Consider the following 22,790-nt stretch of genomic DNA (forward strand, 5'->3'; position numbering starts at 1 on the left):
TGCATGCATGCATCTGTGTGTGGATGTGTGTATTCAGGGGTTGGCACACTTTTCCTATAAAGAAGCTGACAGTGAATATCTTCAGTTTGGTGGACCCTCCTACTCTTTCTGTTGCAACCACTCAACTCTGCCCTTGTAGCATAAAAACAGCCGTCTTCGTACAATATCTCAACTCATGGCGGTGGCTGTGTTCCAATAAAACTTTATTTACAAATACAAGCAGTGGGCCTCTGTTTGCCTCCCCCTGATCTGGACAACTAGAAATAAACATATCATACCTGTCGGCTTTGGAGAGCTATCAGTATTCCAAGTATGCATGTCCACTAAATACTTAATAATGATTCTGCTTTTAATGCTGCGAATTGGTGCCCTTGGTATTTATTTCAGCTGAAGAAGCAAAACCAACCACACAGCTGCCCGAGCATTACACGCCTGCTTTTCTCTGCCAAATAAGCAATATCTCTGAGGGCAGGTGGGTGATAATTTAACAGGTTTTGCTGTTGAATTAGACTTGGCAAAATGGTTCGCTGGAAAACTCAAATGGTTTGTGAAGCCATTTGTGAAAGAGGTATAGTTTAGCGGTGTCGTAATTGCAGGAAACAAAGTATGTATGTGGTTTGTTTTAAATCTATTTTTATTGCCTCATTGGGTGATTCAAATTCATGTATACACTGCTTTCTTTCTTGTGTGACTGTAGCAGCTTTTATTGCAAAAGGAAAGGAATTTAGTCTTAGAGATCTTATGCTTTATGTAAAATGGAGTGCTTATTTGAAGACATTCCCAGTTTATCATGATTATGCCTTCTTTTCTCCTCGGAAATATTAATAGTTTCCCCTCATCTGGTTATTCCGCATTACCGTGTGTCATCTGAATTCTGTCACCAGTTGCATATAGAGGGTGACTTGCTTTTCAGTGGCAAAAATCCACACATTGTGTGTAAAAGTCGAGCAGAAATGTGAGTAGAAGAGACCTGTGGATGGTGTCCTTTGAGGGGGTTAGGCCCTCTAAGTCATTGATTCTCACCTGTGCCCCGGTCGGTTAGACAATATCTGGAGACATGTTTGGTTGTCACGACTGGGAGGAGGCAAACTAGTGGCATCTAGTGGCTGCTAAACATGGTACAATGCACGGGGCAGCGTCCCCCATAAAGAAAAAAATGATCAGTCCCTAATGTCCGTGATGCCACGACTGAGAAATCCTCGGACACCACTTACTAAGTAGGTGGCAGGCCCGCTGGCTTCAGCCATGGCTCCAGGCTGGCTGAGGAGTAGATACGGGGACACTGACGCTTTGCCCTCATGGGTCTGTCATCAAGATTCTACCAGGCTCTTTCATCTCCTCCTGTTTAACACGTCCACGCCTGCCATTGGGCCGGTCCTGAGTATTTCCACCTCTGCCATTGACATTCTGTTCTTTGTTGCTACGGATCTCTCCCTCGAGTGGGAGAAGGGGTGGGTTGAAAGCTGTGGGACAGCTGAAGAGACAGAAGGTTCAGGCGCTGTACCACTCTGGCGATCTGCAAATGGATATGCTCATTAGCCTCGGGATCTGATTGGTCCGCTGGTGATGCAGGTTGGGCCAGCCCCGAAGAGAAGTATCCTGCCTGGAGGTGCCAGTCTCCGAAAATGGCACCTGGCACCACACCTTGGCACATGGCAGAGCTCCGGCCGCTGGGGCCCAAGAGGAAGTGCTCACGCGTATGCCATGGACATCTCCCTGTCCCACCAGGAATGAATGTCAGAACGGGAAAGTACCCCGGCGACCTCTTCGTCCAGTGTGCTCCTTGCATGGGCGAGGAAACGTGGAAAAGTGATGTATCCACTAGTTTATGGTCGTCTCTCTAGATTCAAAGTGTCTGTGGTCCTGCTCCTCTCACATCTGATTCCTCTGTGAGCTCCTTGGGGTATTTTTATCCCCACAGCGTAGGAAAGGAAACGGAGGCCCAACCAAATAAGGTGGCCTGGCCCGGGGCCTCAGTTCCTTTGTGGTGGAGGAAAGTCAGCACCCAGTGTGCCTCTCTGCTCCTGGCATGTTCTCTACCTGGCCAGAAATCAAGAAGAAAGTCTTAAAAACAAATGAACTGAAAAAAACCATTGGTTTAGAGACCACGCATAGGTGCATTCAAAGAAATGCAACTAATGTAAGGTTAAACAAATGGGAGGCCTCGTTCCAAGTCAGGTGGAACATTCCAGCAGGCGTTGATGAAGAAAGCCCAAGTCCAGTCATGATTTGCTGTCGTCGCCTAAAGAAGACCCAACTCTTAATAAAGGATGTTCAAGGTCATGCTGCCCCCTTTATAGCTTTAGCCCCCTTATTCATCATTTTGCTTCAGTGGAGGGAATTCGTTCTAGCAGACAGCATCCAGCTCTCTTCTTTGCAGATGTCTCAGACTCCCACGCCCTCAGTTTGTCTGCACTGCTCCCTTCCTTTTAACAACCTTAACTGAGTATCGTCATCGACACGTTCTAGAAACAGAATCGACAGCTGAAGAGCATTATCCACCGAATCATATAGTCAACGTGTTGAAACCCAGATAATGAAAGAAACCAAGGCCATAGTCAAGCCTTGGGTTAGAAGTGGGTTTGCATCTGGATTTTCTTTCTTTTTTTTTTTGCAAGTTGCCTGAGCTGCAGTCATGGCTGCTGCTCATCGAAGCTGCCGGAGGTCCAGCTGGGAATGACGTTGGCCTCTCCCGAGAGAATTTAACAACCTTGGTTCCTGTGCTTGTGGCTCTTAGAGTGTAAAGTAAAAGGATGAAATCTTGGAATCACATTGTCTGGAGTTGAGATTCTCGTTCAGCCCCTCGTCCCATGTGTGAACTTTGGACGAATTATCTAGTGTCCTCCATATTTTCCCCTTTCATGTAAAACAGTAACAGCACTGACGGTGACCAGCTGCTGTGAAGGTTGATACAATGGGTGCAAAGTCCTGAGGTTTGGTTCTAGGCAGCTGTCAGAACATGCTATTTCTTGTGCCTTAAGTGGCAATTTGGTGGCCCGGTGTTTCTTGTGGGGATGAAGGCGGGAATGAGTGAAATGTACTGCTGTAGACTGTCTGTGTGTGTCCCTCCCCAAATTTCATATATTGACTCCTAACCCCCAGTGGGATGGTATTGGAGGTGGGGTCTTTGGAGGGGTTAGGTCATGAGAAAGGAACCTCATGAATAGGTTTGGAGCCCTTATAAAGGAGACCCCAGGGAGCTCTGTCACCCCCTTCTGCTGTGTGAGACACAGATAAGACGGCCCTCTGCGGGTCAGGCAGTGGGCCCTCAGCAGGCACTGAGTCTTGACCTTGGACTTCCAGCCGTCAGAACTGTGTGAAACAAATGTGTGTTACTTACACTACTCAGTCTGTGGTGTTTTGTTATAGCAGCCCGGACAGACTAAGACGTATCAATACCAAAAGCTTCACGTCTCTTCTACGGGGGCCCCGTCAAGCCCCTGAGACTCACTTGTCAGGAGCTTTCGCTAGCCACTGATGCTGTGCTCGGATCGAGGCAGAGATGTCCTAGGTGGTGTTTCATGGGGGGGGGGGCAAGAAGGGTGTCCCACTGCCTAAGCTTGGAGCTCAGCCCCAGCCGTAGGCGCTGAGTGAGTGACTCAGCCTGTGAGTGACCCGCACGAAATCCAGAACCTGATCCGTGAGAGGGGGAGAAGGCATTGAGGGGCGAATACCTGCAGAGGGTTAGCGGGAGGCGTGAATGAATTCAGTCCTTGGGCAGGGCGGGGCCAAGCGTGAGAGTGTGTAAGGGCTGGCCGTTGGTGTTTTATCATAACTGCTATGGACGGTGTCCTGCTGCAGACCTTTTCAAGATACTGGGAACCTCAGAAATGACCATCACCTCTAGTGTTGTTCCCATCATCCGGTCAAGGCTCAAATGGAAGAAAAGGCAGGAGCCAGTGAGTGGGGTCGTCAGCCACAAAGAGTTGGGGGGGGGGGGGGAGAGCAAGAGAGAGAGAGAGAACTGTGGCCTGGAGGACACAGGGACGATTCCATGACATGGGAGGGTCTGGCCCGGAAGCACTCGATCCTGGTCCGTGCGTTGACCAGGGTTTTTCTAGTCTACACTGTGCCGGAAACCTGAGTGATGAAAGCTGGGAGGCGAGACAACCCGGTCTAGTGTGGCTGAGACCCAGGAATGTGGTCATTGGTTAACACGGGCTGGGTGGTTCTGTGTTGGCAGGAGTGGGCAGTGGGAATGAGGGTGGAGAGAGAAAACCAAAGGAAGCGGGAAGGCCGATTATGAAGGGCCTTTGCTTATATGCGCAGAGAGCGGGGTGGAGGGGGACCCAGTGGCGACACAGCCTGGGAGGGGTCTCCTGTGCAAACTCAGTGAGGTTGTTCGTGCCGCAAAGCAGTTGACAAGGCTCTGGGCAACGGATTGTCAAATTAGCACAGCTACCTTATTCTCTATGAAATAAATAAACTCCGTATTTCATGTATTCTTTATAGTCAGGCAGTGGGAAAGGAACAGGGTGTACTGAGGAGGGCGACAGTGGAGAGAGAGGGAAGGGAAGGGCAGCGACACAGAAATCTTCTCATGGAGAAACAGCGCCCTCTGGTGAGCGTGTCATTTATTGCAAAGCCTGGTTCTGTGTCCTGTCCCCTTCTCCTGTCCCCTTCTCCTTTGCCTGAGCGAGCGATGGGCAACATAAACAGTGAGACAGATCAGAGCCACCGTGGGGATGCCCTTAGCCGTGCCCCACCTGTATGGCGGCAGGCCCATGCTACTCACACAGGTCCCCAGAGCCCCCTTCAGCCTGTCCCTAAGGACTGCAAGCTCCCGTGGGTCACTGGGTGGTAATAAGCCCCACGGGGCTGGGCTGCCTGCTTGCGGAGAACACCTGTGCCTGCCACGGCCTAGACCCCCTGCAGAGGGAGCGAGCCCCCTCCCTCCCCTGGGGAAGGTCATTGCAGATTTCTGATGGCTTGCAATCTGCATCTCCTTTCCTGCCCTGCCAGGTTGCCTCCCTTTCTTAACTGAAACCGGTGTTGTCTGCACATGCCATCACCAGCCTTCCTGCCTTTTCTCCCAACGTTTTCATTCAGGTGCCTTCACCCACCCCTTAATGGCAGCCCTTTCAATTGCCAAGCGTTGCATTTGTCAGCAGCTTGCCGTGGAGGTGATCAGTGAGGCGTGTGGGCGGAGGGGCACAGCCAGCGGCTCTCAGCCAATGCAGAATTCCCAAGTTTTTCATAAAACAACTCAAGGCTACACCGATCGGTCTTTTGCTTGGCTGTTTGGCTATGCGGTTCATCCACCCGGCACTTGCCAACCCGTCTTTTCGGCTGAGGAATGGCGCCCCGTGTGCTGCTAAGCTGGGGACACGGCGAGTCTCCAGCTCTGACCTGGAAAGGAGAAAGCCTGCAGTCAGGGTTCTGTACTGGAAACACTAGCCACAGCGGACTCCATCCTGTTTTGCTTTTAATAATGCCGAGACAGCTCTACCCCCTGAAAACCGTTTTTCCATCCTGTGCAAACATAGATCTCCTGGGTCTGCATGTCTCCCCGCACCTTGGAAGCCGGGCGTCCTCCAGCTGGTGAAGCGTGTTTGAGACCAGTGGGTCCCCTTGAGGTCCCGGTGGTCATGGCTTGCTCTTTGCAGCCCAGGCCTCACGACCCGTGGCTTCCCTCTCCCTCTCACTGCAGGTTTCTCCCACTCGGCGTTCACGTTCGGGATCGAGAGCCACATCAGCCAATCAAACATCAACGGGACGCTCGTGCCGCCCGCGGCGCTCATTTCCATCCTGCAGAAGGGGCTCCAGTATGTGGAGGCCGAGATCAGCATCAACGAGGTGAGTGCCCCCAGGCGGGCGGTGCCCCGGCCCCCATGCCCGCCACCCCCGGGCACCTACCTGGCAGAGCTCAGAAAACCGGTCCCGTCCTGCAGGCTGAACCCTGAGGTCTTGGACAGGGAGTGAGGATGTTTGTTTTCTCACTTGGTGTTAGTATTTTACTGGGTCAGGGGATGAGGGACTCAGAGGGAGCAAGCTGCCCGTGCCCCTTACACAGGCGTGTTTTCCACGTGTGTGCAGACTCACCGGCTGTTGGCCTGTCCTCGCAGGGCTCACAGTCCATTCCCACGCCTGAAAACCACACGGGCACGCTTTCAGCTGCGTTACCCATCAGGGCGGGCGTTCGCCCTGCACATGCACAGAAAATGCTCTCCCTTCCGCTTTCTCTGAGTGGCTTAGTGTAAGAGGGACCCTGAGTCCCGTTCCAGGTCTGTGTGACCGCGACAGAGGCACAGTGAGACAATCGGGGAAGCAGAGACGGTGGCTGTTGTGTTCAACAGGGTTTCGAGCGATGGTTTCCAGATTATTGTGTTCACCGTAGAGCTGATGGCGGGAAGACTGGGACACTGTCCATTTCAATTGTGCCGATCTGCTTATATCGCCTCCCTCTTTTTAGACTGGGCGCAGTGAGTAGCGGTCCAATTTTACAGCCATATTTCAAATGGGTGGTTTTAAATTTTTGGTTTAAGACCGCACCTCTCACCCTCCCACTTCCACCTCGTGCTTTGCTTTTGGGGTTTTCCACTGAAGAGCCTCAGGGCTTCCCGTGACCTCCATGCCTTTCTCGGTGTCCCTGTTATTTCCTCCACACTTTCCACTCTTCCTCCTGCCTTTCTTTCTCCCAGCTTGCTCCCGGCACTTTCTTCTATCCCAGACTCCCCCTTATCCTGTCATCACCCCACCCCACATAGCCAGCACCGTCAGGTGTCACGCGTGCTCTCTGCACCTCCAAATGTCCAAGGGTCGCCATCCTCGAGTGACGCCTTCCACAGGTCACACCACCCTCGGACCCATCTCCTCAGATCCTTCCAGACTTTCCTCCTTCCTTGGAACCGATCTCCTCCTTACAGGCCTGTCTTATTCATCGCGTTTAACTCCACTTTCTCTTTGGCTTTCAGAATTACAAAAGTATAATGTATCTTGCGTTCCGTCACGTGCGCGTTGCTTCACCATTTTCCAAAAACTCATGTCTGTAAAAACAAACACTTGACTTTCTGCCTATTTCGTCCCTGTTTCGTTTTCGTGTTTCCTTTTCTGACATTGGATGCCGGGGATATTCCACCGGTTCTTTGAGGCCCCATCTAGTCTCTTTTTCCACCAAACCAACGTGTGGGACCTCACAGGACCCTGCCAGCTCTCAGATGCTGCGATGCTGCAACTTGTTCTCCCTGCCCGCTGCCCAGTTTCCATCTCTTTCTTGTGTCACGCAGGCCTCATGCTTTCTCTTCCTTCGCAATTCAAATTCCAATACATCTAGAGGACAGTAAAAGACCCTGTGATTTGTCACTTGGTGTTCAGTCATCAAAAGTGAGACGTGTGCCTTTAGAGTTTAAACTAGATGTTTTTATTACTCTGGGCCTTTCCTGTGGTTTGCAAGGTAGTCCCCCATTCGGGATGTGAATAGATGCTGAAGGAAGCTGCTATGCAAGCGTGCTGACCAGGTGGTCAACTCCGTGGCCAGAGTCGGGATGAGGGTGGCTGATGCGGTGGCAGCTCCTTTGTTCCATGTTCCGTATTGTCTTATATTGTTTCCTTATTTCAGGTATTGTAACCAGAAGTCAGCTGGGGTGATGGTTCATTTATATTCCGAAACTCATTCAGTTCCTACTTTCTGAAATAGTTCAGATTCCAAATAGAAAAGCGTGTTTGCACACCCAGCGCAGACAACCCACAGGCACTGAGTTTCGTGTGACTAATACTTGGGACGCTAAGGAGAGAACGTTTCTCCTGTATCTCTAAGTGTGTATGGACGGTTTTTTTCACTGTAGATGGGAAGCAGAGACTCAAAGCAAGTTAGAAAAGAAGAATCAGAACTCATTGCTGCCGTTGTGGGTGCAGGATGGCTAGGTTTCATGCACACGCTGAGCCCAAGAAGGCTTCTCAAAGGGCATCAAATGTGCATTTGATTAAATCAGATGGGCAGATGGAGAAGGCATCAAATCCTGTTAGTGCAGGAATTTTTCATTTGGGTTCAAGGTTTCTGAAGACATGCTCTCCCGCGTTAGAAGGTGGATATTTGCAGACATCCCGCATGTCCTGGCCTCTGAGCAGGTTTCTCAGCCTCGCCTGTCCTGGCACTTGGAGGCTGGGTTGTTCTTTGTGGTGTGGGGGCCGTCCTGTGCTCGGAAGGCTGTTTAGCAGCGTCCCTGGCCTCCACCCACGTGATGCCACCAACGTCTGCTGTCCCAGTTGTGACAACCAGAATGTCCCCAGGCATTGCCAGAGTCCCCTGAGGGGGCACAGTGGCCACCCCCTGTTGAAAACCACTGCGTCAGGGAGAGTACCTTTTGCATGAAACAAGGTGGAAGAGTTGAGAGGTCCCTTATGCCCCAATTCAGTGTGGTGGTTACCAAATATTGGGTCTCCCCCGGGGACAGCCACTCCACCCCGTCAGGCGCCGATGCTCACCCTGGACGCTGGCTTCCTCCACCTTCCCCGCGTGCCACTGTGTCCGCACGTGTGTCCTGCAGCCGCCTCGCCTGGAGGGCGGGATGCCAGTGCCGGGAGCCACGAGGACTGATGCCGGTCCCTCGGTTTTGTCCACAGGATGGCACCGTGTTTGATGGCCGCCCCATAGAGTCGCTCTCCCTGATCGACGCTGTGATGCCCGACGTGGTGCAGACACGGCAGCAGGCCTTCCGGGAGAAGCTCGCTCAGCAGCAGGCCACGGCCGTGGCGGCGGCAGCGGCGGCCACGGCAGCGACAGCTGCCCCCGCGGTGACAACTGCCCCGGCTGCCACGGCGACAGCCGCTGTTTCCCAGCCCAACCCACCAAAGAACGGAGAGGCCACGGTGAACGGGGAAGAGAACGGAGCCCATGCAATAAGTAAGTGCGGCACGCCGGGAGCTGGGAGCTTCTGGTGGCCTCTCTCTTGCATGTGAGGCCACCGGGCTCCTTCATTCTGGGTCTGCCTGCTCTGCATCCCTGGCGTTTGCTTCCTGTTTGGCCAGAAGGACGTCACGCTCTAGGTCTTCATCAGACTCCTTAGACGTGACGTGCGTTACTCACACCTCCTAGTTTTAGGAGATCGTGCGACTTGGAGCCCTCATTTCGCACGGCAAGAAGCACCGTGTGACGACTACGGTCACACACGGTGCTTCGTTTCGGGAGGCCCCTGTCCCCGTCACCCAGCCTTCCAGGGTGAGGGTTTCTGGCCACATTGTGGCATAACAGGCACTTGTGGTTACTGAGAGGCCCCGGGAGGTGAGATCCTGTTAGGTCATCACCCAAAAGAACGCGGCAAGTAAGTCAGAGAGCTGGAATCTTTACCCAGAGAACCTGAGTGTAGGTTCATGCGTTACTTATAAATTCAGAGGGACTGCCTCCAGGTCAAAGTTCAAAGTGTGCTCATGCTTGCACGCGTGGGGGAGTGTGCACGCGTGCGTGCGTGCACATGTGTTCTGCGGTGCACATGGGTTTTCTTATTTGAAAGTGGTTTCCCTCTGAGCAGCCGTGCAGCGCCACCCGTCCTTGAGGGTTGAGTTGACCACATTGCTTGACACCTGACCCGATGGTGTCCTCGCATGCAGCCGGCTTGCCACCTGAGATGAGGCTGCAGCCCTGTCCTTACACACCAGGCACAGGCCAACAACTTCCTCAACTCGCTCCCCAGCGAGGGAGTCAGATCTAGCACGGAGTGGAAGGCCTGTGTAGGCAGTGATGCAGATAAGTGACAGGAGCTTGACTTACAGGCCAGCTGTCCAGTAAAACAAAATGCTTCCCACCAGCAGCTGCATAATCATATTCACAAGGTCCGACGTGGTGGCCGGGGAACGGAGAGGAAGAAACTATGTGGCTTGGAGCACAGGTAGTTTATTGGTTGTCCACTCACGGGGATATAACCCGTCAGTTTTCAAAATTAAGTAGGGAAAAAAAATAATGATCACTGTTTTCGTAGTCTATTACAGAAAGTACGTTGTACTTGGTGAACTTTGAGAAATGGCTGCTAGGACAGACATTTTGCAAACTTTTAAATTTGCACTGATTGCTTTTAAATCCTAAGAAACCGATGGACTGTGGCCACGCAGAGAAGCGTGCGCTGTACAGCACGCCAGCAGCCCGACATATGTAGGCTGCCTTTCATCAGTCCCTGTGGGTTGGTGTTCGTACTCGGGGGCACCACCTCCTGCCTGGCACACCCTCCAGTGCTGCTCAGTGTCCCCTTTGTTTCCTGAAGCTACTACCCACACGTTGCCCCATGGCGGCTGCAACGCAGGCTCAGCCAGACCGTGGTATCAGAAGTTACGTTTCATTCTGACCGTCAAGGATCATTTTTCTTCTGCCCCTTATGAGGAGAAAAATAACCATTTTCATTCAAGATGGTCCTCTGGAGGGTGGCATTTGGGGTCACCGTCACCAAGCTTACCCGGGAACCCAGAACCCAGATCCCATGATTGATTCATCTGGGGTTGGCTTCTTCGGTTAGAAAGCCTGGTGCTTCTGCGTGGCTTGGAAAGTTTGACAGGAAGGTGGCCCTAATAAGAAACCAGAGTCTGAGTCCCAAGGAAACAAGGGTGTTTGAAGGCAGAGGGTGGAAGGTAGTGGGCATTCTGAAAGAATGACGGCATCTACCGTGGGAGCTTCAGAGCTAAAGAGGTGACACCTCAGAGAGAAGCTCCCCGATAAAATGCCTCGTTCTGTCACCAGCACACGAACCAGAACCCCCTGGCTGTTATCATCTCTGCCCACTCTTGTTCTGGTGGTGGTTGGACATTAGCCTGGCCCTGTTTATGAAGAATAAATCATCATGTTTATTCCTCTGTCAGATTTGCACACTGTCGCAGTAAAGGTCATATACTTACAAAATTCCACAAAAGCGGTGATTTAGTTCTAATCGTCACAGATGAGATTACGGAGCATACGTACAACGGTGTGTTTCCAAAATGGAAAATGCCCTGGCGGTGAGTGCCTCTTCTGTTGGTCACCCCTGCGTCTTTCCCTGTTTCCTACGACAGATAATCACTCGAAACCAATGGAAATAGACGGGGACGTTGAGATTCCGCCCAACAAAGCCACCGTCCTCCGGGGCCACGAGTCTGAGGTGTTCATTTGTGCCTGGAATCCTGTCAGTGATCTGCTAGCTTCTGGGTAAGCGTGTCAGGCTGGGGGGCGCTCCAGGGCCTGGCGGGTCTGAGAGGTAGCTCTTCTGCCTCCTGCAGCATGCGCTGCCCTCTGACCTGTCGCATCTGCCCCTGTGTGCAGACCGAAGCCGGGGCACTGCATGCTGCCCTCTGGGAAGCTGACTGTGGAGCAGTCTTCATGCCAAGCCATGTGCTCAGGGGGGTGGGGACCACAGCAGACATTTAAAAATCACTCTGCACACACCTGAAACTAATATGATATTGAACGTCAGCTCTAATTTAAAAATTAAAATTTTTTTGTAAAAAAAGGGATTGCACCTGGAAAAATAAAGGGGAAACAAAATAAAATAAAATTACTCAGGGCAACAAAGATGGTGAGGAGAAAAACACAGAGAGTGAATGGGAGAAGGAAGAAGGAAGGCCTCGTGCCAAAGATGCCTGACCTCGCCCGATGGGCAGTAGGGTGCGCCGAAAGCTGAAGGCACCTGTGTTTCCTTCTGCAGATCCGGAGATTCGACTGCAAGGATATGGAACCTTAATGAAAGCAGCAACGGGGGCTCCACGCAGCTCGTGCTGAGGCACTGTATACGAGAAGGGGGGCACGACGTCCCCAGTAATAAAGATGTGACCTCGTTGGACTGGAATGTAAGCCTCTGCCACCTCCCCGACGCTTTACCATCTGTCAGACCCACCAGCCGCCTCGGCGAGGGCTGCGGGATGGAGCCCGTGGGTCCTACCCTCATGGGTCGTCCATTTCTGAGTGCTGACCAGGCTGGTCGGGCAGACAGCTCGCTGGGTGTTCCGTAGCCATGGCTTTCCAGCGTTTATATACGTCTGCAAGATGTGCCTGATGGTCTTATTGGGGGAGCCTGTTCTGCTGAGACATATGAGGTGCAACCAAGGAATGGTGACTTTCCACCTTGATATTTCAGTGGCAGGCATTACGTGCATTTCTACATGGGACACACACACACACACACACACACACACAGAGCTCTTTATACGTTCTTCGACTTTCTCACTCATCAAGAGTGTTTCTGTACATCATGTCATGTCATCACAAACTCTGTTCTTCTCTGTATGCAAACATATTTTTCAAAGCTCACCGAAGTCTCCAAACGTCTCCCCGTAACTTTCCGTCTTGCATTTTTAATGATGGCATCAGGGCACACGGTTGCAGTGTGCTTTCCTTGCTCCCTCGTCTGCTTGGTTGTGATGTCTCACGTTTTCATTTAAGAGCCGCGTGAGCAAAAGTAGTCATGTGGGCTTGTTGAATCTCTTAGCTGGGACCCGACCGATGGTTGGCGTGAATATTCTAGCCCCTGGGTAAGGTGAGAGGTTCTCTTTGCTTTGTTGCAACTGCCCCTCCTAAACTGTTTTTGTTGGTCTGTGTTTCTTTCTGGCCTGCAGAGCGATGGGACGCTGTTGGCTACAGGTTCCTACGACGGGTTTGCAAGAATATGGACAGAAGATGGTGAGTCTCGTGTTGGGGTCGGGGAAGAGGCGGGTTGGTGTGGAGTCGTGCAGTGAACAGACGGTGACTTTGAACTCAACATGTTGACTGTTGGCTTGTTTCTCACACAACAGGTAACCTGGCCAGCACCTTAGGCCAACACAAAGGCCCCATTTTTGCCTTGAAATGGAACAAAAAGGGGAACTACATTTTGAGTGCAGGTGTAGACAAAGTGAGTATGAACTTAAAATGCATCTTTGATCTAGAGATGATTGTTTATTTTTAATCTCTGGAGCACATTGTGGTTTCTTTGAATTGCAAGGCTTTCTGCTATCCTGTAAGAAATCAAGAAGTCTTGTTCAGTTCTGGTTTTGTGGTTTTGATCTGCCCGTTCATTCATAGCATATCATCTGTTGATGGATTAGACTGCTCTACAGACCTTTGTACAAAGCTTCTGCCGTTTATTTGCGGTATATAGCTCAGTTAAAGCCAAAAATGATTGCTCTCTGACCTTTGGCAAAAAACATTTGCTGACACCCCCGCCCCCATGCCAGAGTATAACCCTCTAGGTCAATGAATCGTTCCTTCTTTCTCTTATCTTTTAAGCCAATGAGCCCTTCCTTCAGACTTGGCAGCCTAGTAGCTAATATTTAAAAAGCTGAGATGTAAAGGTTCTCATGGAGCTAGCATCGAGTTTGCCGCCACACAGCCTGATTCAGATATTACAGCACTTTGGCTTGGGGTGGCTGCTCGTCAATACTACTGATTGGGTTGTTGAAATAACTTGCGCAAACAGTCACGCACCTTTAATGAGCACTGTCCTCCCTGTGTTGGCCCATTCGATGGTCCAAGGTGGGAGGCAGGCCCGGGTGAGATGGACCCCACTTCACAGAGAGCCTTCCTAACTTGCCCGGGGACGCCCTGGTGGAGTGGAGGTGGGTCGGAAGTCAGATCTCGGATCGCCAGTTATGACGGCCCTTTCAAAATTCTAGAGAGGTCTTTCCTTGCTCACCTCCCTCTTGCCCCATAGGGTGTGTGTGTATTCATTACCTGATGATGTCTTTTTAATCTACCAGCTGGTGAGCTATATGGTCAGTGAAAAGGCACATTTGCAATTCTGTTCATCTTTGGTTCATGCACCGTGGGCCATTATTAGTCAGCCGTGACAGGAAGAGTAATAGTGTGCCTGAAAGTAATACCCCGGGAGGCAGTTGACCTTCAATGGAAGCGTAACCTGAACTGGCGAAATTCGAATCAGGTTCTTAAGAGCTTTTGTGAAATTAATGCTTTCTTCTGTCCAGTGTATATTTAATGTAAGCGTCAACAACGTGCTACGATTGGTGATGAAATCTATGACATTGCATCAGGACTGTGCAGGGCTTTGTATACGGGGGTGCCCAAAAATGTACGCACATTTTAAGAGATGTTAACACTTTGGTCAGCATTGCTCAAGCAGGAGTTCGCCATCGTCAGAAGTGTCTGGACGCTGATGGGAACCACTTTGAGCACCTCTTGTCATTGTGGAGGTCACACGGGACTTGTATTCATCTTTTGTTCCCGGTATAGATGAATACAGTTTTGTCCTTTCTGAAAGTGTGTGTACGTTTTTTGGCACCCTCTGTTCTCCGCAGTGCCAGATTTGTTTGTGAGTGGCTATATTAAGAAAAGAGTTAGACTCCTCCAAACAAACCACTAGAAGGTGTTAATTGGTCTCGAGCTGACCCAACACGTACAGAACCAAGTTTCTCAGGTGCTCCGAGCATTTCCTCTGAAAATGTCTGCAGCCAACACAACTGATAACCACGTCTTCCTTAGATGAGAGCTTTATTATCATTAACGGGGGTGTACAAGTTCCAGCTCAGTTGAAAACCCCAGCTGATTAAGACCTATAACGCCAGCGGGATTCACTCAGCTGCCTCCAGCTACTACTTTTAAGTGTCTTCCCAGTATCCACAGGGTCATAAGAACTCGTGACTTACTTCATTTTCTGGGGCACGGATCCCTTTTCCCCTTAATTCTAGCCCAGTGAGTCACCCGGTGTGACTCGATACCTCTGCTCTGTCTCATAGCCTGGGCTCTTGCAGTGACCGTGCAGGGCGTTTTCAGAAATGCCCGTTTGTGCAGCTCTTCATTTGGAAAAGTGCCAGACAGACAGTTAGGTGAGCTTCGTGACAGGTTTTTCAACCACTAGCGGGTGAGGGGGAATCCCCACCAGTTCTGGTAGTTTTCCAGGGACCACCTTCGGCGGCTGCGTCTAGTGGCGGACCCACCAGCATGTGTGGCTGCTGAGTTTGTGACATGTGGCCGTCCGCTTGGGACACGTAAAACATGCTGGGCTCAAAAGCCCCAGACGAGAAAGACAACGCCCAGTGTCTCATTAGCAGTTCTATGTTGATTCCATGTGGAAACGATCCCATCTCGGCCATCCTTGAGGGGAGTGAAACACGTCGTTAGAATTAGTTTTACCTGGATTCTTCTTTTAGCGCGCTCACTAGGAAGGCGGAAAATCTCGCATGGGGGTCCCATCCTGTCTCTGTTTGACACGGGAGAGGGGCTCACTCACTGCCTTTCCTTGTGCCACCAAGTTTCACAGACAAGACTGGTCGAGAAGAAGAGTGACTAACCTTTTCTCTTTGTTTGCGGGGTACAGACGACGATAATCTGGGACGCCCACACAGCTGAAGCCAAACAGCAATTTCCGTTTCATTCTGGTGAGTTTCTTTGTTCTCGTTTTGTGACTCGCAAGTAAGAGGTCCAAGTCCTATAAAGGGTCCCAGGAAGTAGCCGTGAGGTGGAGGAAGGCGTCCATGCCGTGTAGCTGGTGGGGATAAAACCCGTTTCGTGGTCAGCGTGGCTGTTAAGGTTTGCAAGACACAGGTGCCCCAACATCCAAAGTTTAAAAACGCAACAGTGAACCAACCATGGAGCCATGTGTTCTCCACTCTCCCGAGGGTGCTGTGTTGGGGGGTCAGGGGTAGGGTCCCTGAGAGCACACTCAGTCGGCAGTACGCTGGGAAAACTCCCAGGAGTCGCATTCACCGCTAAGTTTATTACAGCGAAAGGGCACCAAGCAAAATCAGCGAAGGAAAACGGTGTGTGGGGCGAAATCCAGCATTTGCAAAGGTCTTCTCTCAGTGGAATCGCACAGGCCAGGCTGGATTGCCCCAGAAACAAGTTGTGACAGCCCACGTGAACGGTGACAGCCCATGTGCCAGGAAAACTGATTCCACACTCAGTGCCATGGGCTGGTCCCATAAACACCCTCTGCCTTGCTCATACCCAAATTGCAGACTTCCAGAAGGGAAGCGGGGTTTGGCATAAACCATGTGGCGTGCACAGTTTAGGCACAGAAGCCTTTCCTATCAACCGATAAGGGAATGCTCGGAACCTTAGAAGCCCAAATCCCCAGCCTTGCCAGCAGGCCTTCCTCCAGAGAACAGGTCAGCCGTGCGGTGGGAGGTCTTTCCTGCCAGACGTGTAGCTACTGCTGTGGACCTATACACGTCCCTTTATGTGTTGTGCCCACACCAGGCCGGCCACGTGGGACAGCCCAGAGTCTCGAGATTTCACTTTCTCAGATTGCCACCTGACACGTCATGCTGTGTGGAACTCAGCCGTGTCGCTGCATGCAGCCTTCTAACTTAAAAACGAGCGAGCATCCCCAGAATTATAGGCTGTTAGAAGAAACCAGCTGAAAGTGGACACAAGGGACAACATGCCACTTCCTTTCACAGGAAATGTCTTCCATTTAAAGGGAGTCAAGGAACATCTGGGGTGAATGTTTACTATTCTGTCACATGTTCCTGAGACAGTGTTTACAAGGGGATGAGAATGTCTTTCCTGATAGGTAGTCGGGGGTGCAGCAGGTAGTTGTCACCAGGGTAGCCTGGTGACAACTGGACAGGAGGGCTGACCCCAAGCACTGCCCGTCTCGGTGCCCAGTGGGGGCTGCCAGCAGCAGCCATGGGTCCAGAGGCAGCAGACTGTGAGGAAAAGTCCCCACGAAGCCTTGCCACGACTGTGAGGTGCAGACGCCAGCGTCTGTTTTCCCACCTGGTACGCCAGATACATCTGTTAGGGCTGCCAGTGAATTGTGGTAGTGGTGTGGCCCTCATATGACAGCACTGGTGACGTGGAAATGGCTAGACGCAGTACAGAATGCGTTTCCCCAGCAGGACGTAGGCACAGCTGCAAATGCAGGCAGCTTGGGATCTCAACCTACGTAATATGTGTGTTAGAATATGTGTAACATGCAGTTTGCCACTAGTAAATACCACACATTCACAGTGTGTGCAGCCATCACCGCTGTCTACTTCCAGAACATTCTGTCACCCCACATGGAGACCCCTTACCCATGAAGAAGTTGTTCTCCATTGCCACGTGCCCCAGTTCCTGGCAACCCAATCTACAAATTTTGAGAGACTGTCCTCTCCATGCCAGACGCCTGCGCTCTGGGCTCTGCACCTCCAAACTGGTAGCAAATGAGTCCAGTGGGTTTCTGTTGCATTTGGCGTAAGTGCCAAAGCATCCCTACTTTTGTTCTCGGGAAGGTTCCAGACCCTGATTACATGAGGCGTGCCTACCCCTGAGTCCCCAACCCCATGTTTCTTCTGTGAGGAGAGAGCAGCTCACCTGTCGTTTTGCTGCCCGCGGGGCAGACCCAGGTACCATTGCTGGGTCAGGAAGTTTCAGGTGTTCCTGGCTGGTTTTTTTTTTTTTAGTGTCAGGCAGTGTGCTAAGACTGTTTAAGGCAGAGGAAGTGTGGCTCTTTTTCACGGTGAAACACAGGTAGTGAGAGCTGTAAGGAGCAGCTTTCGGCAGCATTTTAAAAACTCCTTATCTGATGGGATGACCAATTGCCTTGCCCTGTTGGGTTCCCCCCCCCCCCCAGAGTCCTGGTCGGGGGCACCCTCAGTCTCCGTCGGCCGTGGAAAGGAACAAACTGCTGATAAGCTATTCATAACACTAGTCTTTTTTCAGCAAAGGTCATGTGCTGTACGGTCCCATTTCTGTAACATTCAGGAAATGGCAGAATTGCAGAGATGGAGAACAGCTCCGTGGAGCCAGAGCTGAGGGCTGGGGTGTGATAACGAAATGGCAGGAGGGAGGTGTTGGGGGGACAGTCTGGCTGCTGACTGCGGTGGTGGTTACGCAGATGGGACAGCCGTCCACACACACAACCATTGGGGGGCCTGGGCGATGGCTACACGGCAGGGACTCGCTGTAATCTTGGCACGTTCCTGTAAGCATTTCAAAATTCAAAGTTGGAAAAACAAAGCAGCCTTTGTGTGCCTGGGGCGGTACTGACTGTTGAACCTCCCTGCCCACATGTGGGCAGGGGGGGCACACAGACCCCCCCAGAATAGCTTTGCCCTGTTACTTGTCGCTCACCCACACTGAATGGTCAAAGCATGTGGGGGGAGCTGCAAGGGTTCTGGTGTCACGGCCCAATCAGAGTGGGCCCCCCCTTTGGGTGGCAAGGGTCAGCAGACATTAGTTTTTATGGCCAGGTGCTGGGCCGGCTGCCAGACTGTCACATTTCCAAGTGCAGTAAGTGCGCGCCTGGAAGGCAGGGGCTGGCCCGGGAATGCGTGATTTGGCTCATGTGGGCTCTGCCCTCTGGCTCTCGGGACCGTCATCCTGACCGAGCTGAGTGGTGAATTTCTTCACTCCGCCGGGCATGTGAGGGAAGGGTGCCAGGCACCGTGGGGCTCTCGTGAAACACGCTGCGAGGGATGTGACCCCAAAACGATGCCCTGTGATGCTGCAAAAGCCAGGGCTGTCAGCCAACTCCTTACCCACAGCTCCCACGTGGGGGTGGAGCTGGACGTGGAAGCTGATGGGGCCCATCCCTGCAGTTACCCACCTATGGAAGACACACCATGAGGAGGGCTGAGAAGGGGAAGGGGCAGACAGGTGACTAGCATATCCTTGTAAGCTGGATTCTCCTCCCAGGTCACTGCTGACTTGGCTTTAAGAAGCACACGTGAGACGTGACACACACTTATGTATTGATCAGTTGATGAAAACGTGTGACCAGAGGCGTGCAGGAACTTAACCCGCTGTTTCTTCTAGAAGCAAGGAAGTGCCGTGAGAAAATAAGGATGCTGAGTAGTCTGATGGGGAGGGGAGGCCCCAGACAAAGGGGAGAGCCCCGTGAGATTGGGGGGGGCATCACCATCCCCAAAACTCAACACAGCTCTTGGAGCCACCTGGGCCTGAGGAAGGCCTCAGAGAGTGTGTTGATGACAAGTCCTGAGCCCTCAGCCGAGTTGTGTCCCCCAAGGGGCTCTTGTCAACTCTAGTTACCTTACATCGGCGGGAGATTGTTACATGGGGATGTCTGGAATATAGGATAGGAAATCTTTCTCCTCTCCTTTTCTCTCCTCCCTGTGTAAAACAAATCAGACCGTCAGTGATACTCATAGAAGTGGGAAGGTGTAGGAGCAGGTAGCACGTGCCGTGCCTGCTACCTCCCCTTTCTCACCTGTGCCTGGGGCGGTTTGGGGGGGATAGACTGCACACCCAGAGCCCAGAAAGTGTCCCTGACTCACTCTGTCTGGCATCTGCTCATCCCTCCAAATGTGGGAGGAGGTGGCTTTAGGTCTATGAGGGAAAGAGGCTGTGTTCACACTGGGAACCATTTTTTATCATGTTACTACCTAAGGCTCCTGGACGGTTCCTTCAACTGTCCAGAGTCAGTCGAGCCCTGCATGACTAGTAAATGCAATGTCCTTCGTCTGTCCCCCATGCCACAGCCCCTGCTCTCGATGTGGACTGGCAGAACAATACTACCTTTGCCTCCTGTAGCACAGACATGTGCATTCACGTCTGCAGACTCGGCTGCGACCGCCCGGTCAAAACCTTCCAAGGACACACAGTAAGTGCAACTTCTGACGGGGGGGACTCAAGTTCGTGAGGGTGTGCTGGGAGGTGAAAGCTGTCTCTTTTATGCCTCGGATTAAAAGATACTGTGACCGCAGACCAGATCTTCCGCAGCCCTTTGCCGCTTGGGCTGCTGTTGTATCTGAGGCTGTTGAATTAACCCACTTATGGGCAGGCAGTGGAGACAAAGCTGACCCAGATGAGCCAGGTGTCGGATTTTGCTGGAAAGAATTAAAGTAGCTATTATACAAATGCATGAGGACATAAAGGAAAGGATGCTTGTAATGAGAGAATAGATGGGGAATGTCTGCAGAGGAAGGGAAACGTAGTCTTTAAAAACAAAAAAAAAGTCAAATGGAAGTCTGAGAACTGAGAGGTATTATGTCTGAAATGAACATCTTAATGGATGGGTTTCACAGCACATTGGAGATTGCAGAAATAAGGCTAATTAATGGCCCTGGAGCAAGATCAGAGAAATTAGCCAGTTTTCCTAAGTTTGGTGGGAAACGTCAGCATTCAATCTAAGAAGTGCAGGCGCCAGCCGACTTCTCATAAATTCCTTAGCACGCGCATGAGGCTCTTGGTGGCCTTTTCGGAGCAGATCCCTGTGTCCCAAACCCCCTAGGCCAGCGCTCCTGGAAGCCCTGCTGTGTTAGAGCACCTCACCTGCACTGGCGCCCACCTTCCACTTTCTCACAACACCCCTTTCCACTAATATAACCGACATAAGTGCCATTGTCCTCAACGCTTGCTTGTTTCCTTGGTACTCACCTTTCCCAGCTGCTGTCCCCATGGGTCCCTGCTTCTGAAACAAGGTGCTTTTCGATCATAGGCATCCATTGTCCGCTGACATCTCATTGTGGCTATAAACTGACCCTTCTCTTCTATTTTTCTCGTCATGATATGTTTCTCCTCTAATCCTGGTCTATGCGACCTCCCGCTGTCTCATCTGAGACTCTCCCTCCCCACACACCACGTGGCTCTTTAAATGGGTCTTATTTGCAGCTCTGCATTCTGCACAGGACACATGCTAAATGTAGTTGAGTCTGTTTTTTCCTGGGACCTGTGAGCTGTTCCCGGATGCTTTCTGGGAACTGGGAGTTGGGATGCAGAGGGCACGAGAGCCAGCCCCACTCTCAGGAAGCAGTTTCTGCCACGCTGGGCACTGAAGGTGGTTTGGCTGGGGACAGTCAGTGGGTGGGGCCCATCGTCACCTTCCCGGGCCCTAAGAGTTCTGTCCCTGGGTTCTGCACTTACGGTCAGAGCCACCCAAGCTGCCATTGTCCCCATATCAGCACCTCTCATCCAGCACCAGGTTCTCTTGCTGTCCTGCTAGATCCACTCTCATGCACATGTGTACACACACACACACACACACACACACACACACACACACACACACCCCTCCAATCCAACCTTCTCTGTCCCGTGATTGACCTAGTAGCCTGGACGCCAAACTTCCTTCCTCCCTTTCTCCTGGGCCACCTGCCATTGGTGCTACATGGAACACAGATGTGGCCTTGTCACTCCCCTGCTTCACACCCTTCAAACTGTGTCCTTCGCCACTAGCATGACCATAAAATTGATCATTCAAATCAGAGCACATGGGAGTGGGAGATTAATTGTGAGTGCGAAATTCCTTCACTGTTAGACCAGGACAACAACCATGAGTGGGGGCTGTCCTGGGCACAGGGGACCCTGCAGGAAAGCCGTCTGAGCAGCCCCCAAAGCCATCACCCTGCTCCCACCATTTCTCTCAGCTCACCACACCTTGCATGCCGTTCTCACCTGCAGACTGTGGCTCCTTCGTAACCTGTGGTTCCCTTCTCCCTGGCCTAGGGGTGTATTTTTCTTCAGCCTCCAGAACTGAGTCTTGGCACCACCCGGCCCCCCAGCCTGGAGGGCCGCCTGCTGTCTTTTCCTTCTGCTGCTACAGCACTCCACGCCCACTTGCTGGAACTCTCCACTCTGCTGTGTTGCAGCATTTTGTTGACCTGGCTATTTACTCTGGGTTTCGAGTCCCCTGCCCTCCTGGAGGATTATGTTTCTCTTACTGTTGTGTGTAATCACAGCAGTTACCTGTCTGCGTGTGTGTGTGTGCATTTAGGTCACGTCGTCTTCGGCCTGGGTCAGTCCCCACCTCTACATCAGACACCTTACGTCTTTATTTCCCTTCCTCTCTACTCAGCAGCCAAAGAGAATTATGTTGGATTTAGGGAGAGTAGCTGTTGTATTAAAAGTGCATAGGAAAGTGATTTTCAATGTCAGTTTTAAAACAACTGTGGTCATATTGGTTTTACGGGCTGTGCTTATTATATGTAAATTCATGGGGCAACCTTCCTGGTTGTGGTGGGTTTTTTTTATTATTCTCTCAGAGAAATATGGATGAGGGTGGCTGGTTTTGTATGGTGTATGGCTGTGCTTTTATATAAATGAGAAAGGCAGAGTAAGAAAAAGGAAACATTTGTCATTGGGATGACGGGCTTTCATCTACAGGGTTAAGTGCCCAAGAGACTCTGCAGCGATGACAGCGCGCTCCTGCCCCCTGCTGGACGGTTGTGGTAGCTACTCACAGACCTTTATTTCTTTTTAAAACCCTTTGCTCTCTTTCAGAATGAGGTCAATGCCATCAAATGGGACCCTTCCGGAATGCTGCTAGCATCCTGCTCGGATGACATGACATTAAAGGTGACGTGGCCTGGCGGGATGGGCTCTTTGATCCTAGACAGGCCGTGTTCTCAGGGCGGGTCTTCCGTTCAGTGCTGCTCTGGCTGACGATGGTTGTGTTATGAGCACCCTTTGTGCACCTATAGTTTCTGCCATTGCTAACTCGCTGACTCGCTGTCACCCAGTGAAGTGCTGTTTATGAGTCCGTCCCATCCCTGTGGCCTCCAGCACCGATGACCGCTAGCATCTTGCCCGACCCACGGATCATCCAGCCACAGACCCCGCTGGGTGCTGAGCTGCCCCCAGGGCCAGAAACCTAACGAATGCTCCTGGAATGACAGATGTCAAAAGCATTCCCGGGTGGAAAAACAGCATTTGCTCACACTGTTCCCCGTATGTTCTCTAGATCTGGAGTATGAAGCAGGATACGTGCGTCCACGACCTTCAAGCTCACAGCAAAGAGATATACACCATAAAGTGGAGTCCTACCGGGCCAGCCACCAGCAACCCAAACTCCAGCATCATGCTAGCAAGGTAACGGGAAAGCGGCCCACAGCCCAGCCTCCCTGCGGCTGAGCTGGCCACACGGCCAGCAAAACTTCCTCGTGTCCAAAGGGAACAGAATGGTGCTAAGGTCTGTTGTGAATTTGTTGACTCCCTTCCAGACTAAAAGGGCGCACCAGGCAGA

The 22,790-nt window shown here is 51.7% G+C and overlaps 1 protein-coding gene across 6 annotated transcripts in view; it reads left to right on the forward strand.

Moving 5' to 3' along the window:
- The window catches only part of TBL1X (transducin beta like 1 X-linked), a 180,226-nt gene that overhangs the window by 149,248 nt on the left and 8,188 nt on the right, over positions 1–22,790 (forward strand). For all 6 annotated transcript variants that reach the window (XM_074324200.2, XM_074324201.2, XM_074324198.2 and 3 more), the window contains 10 exons: positions 5,651–5,796; positions 8,563–8,842; positions 10,972–11,104; positions 11,601–11,742; positions 12,508–12,571; positions 12,685–12,782; positions 15,201–15,261; positions 19,309–19,430; positions 22,049–22,123; positions 22,509–22,636. In XM_074324200.2, the coding sequence (XP_074180301.1) occupies positions 5,651–5,796; positions 8,563–8,842; positions 10,972–11,104; positions 11,601–11,742; positions 12,508–12,571; positions 12,685–12,782; positions 15,201–15,261; positions 19,309–19,430; positions 22,049–22,123; positions 22,509–22,636 (1,249 nt within the window). The remainder of the gene's footprint in view (positions 1–5,650; positions 5,797–8,562; positions 8,843–10,971; positions 11,105–11,600; positions 11,743–12,507; positions 12,572–12,684; positions 12,783–15,200; positions 15,262–19,308; positions 19,431–22,048; positions 22,124–22,508; positions 22,637–22,790) is intronic.

The sequence above is a fragment of the Rhinolophus sinicus genome, chromosome 18 (assembly GCF_057876585.1).
Source record: "Rhinolophus sinicus isolate RSI-liver-muscle chromosome 18, RSI-T2T, whole genome shotgun sequence".
NCBI lineage: Eukaryota > Metazoa > Chordata > Mammalia > Chiroptera > Rhinolophidae > Rhinolophus > Rhinolophus sinicus.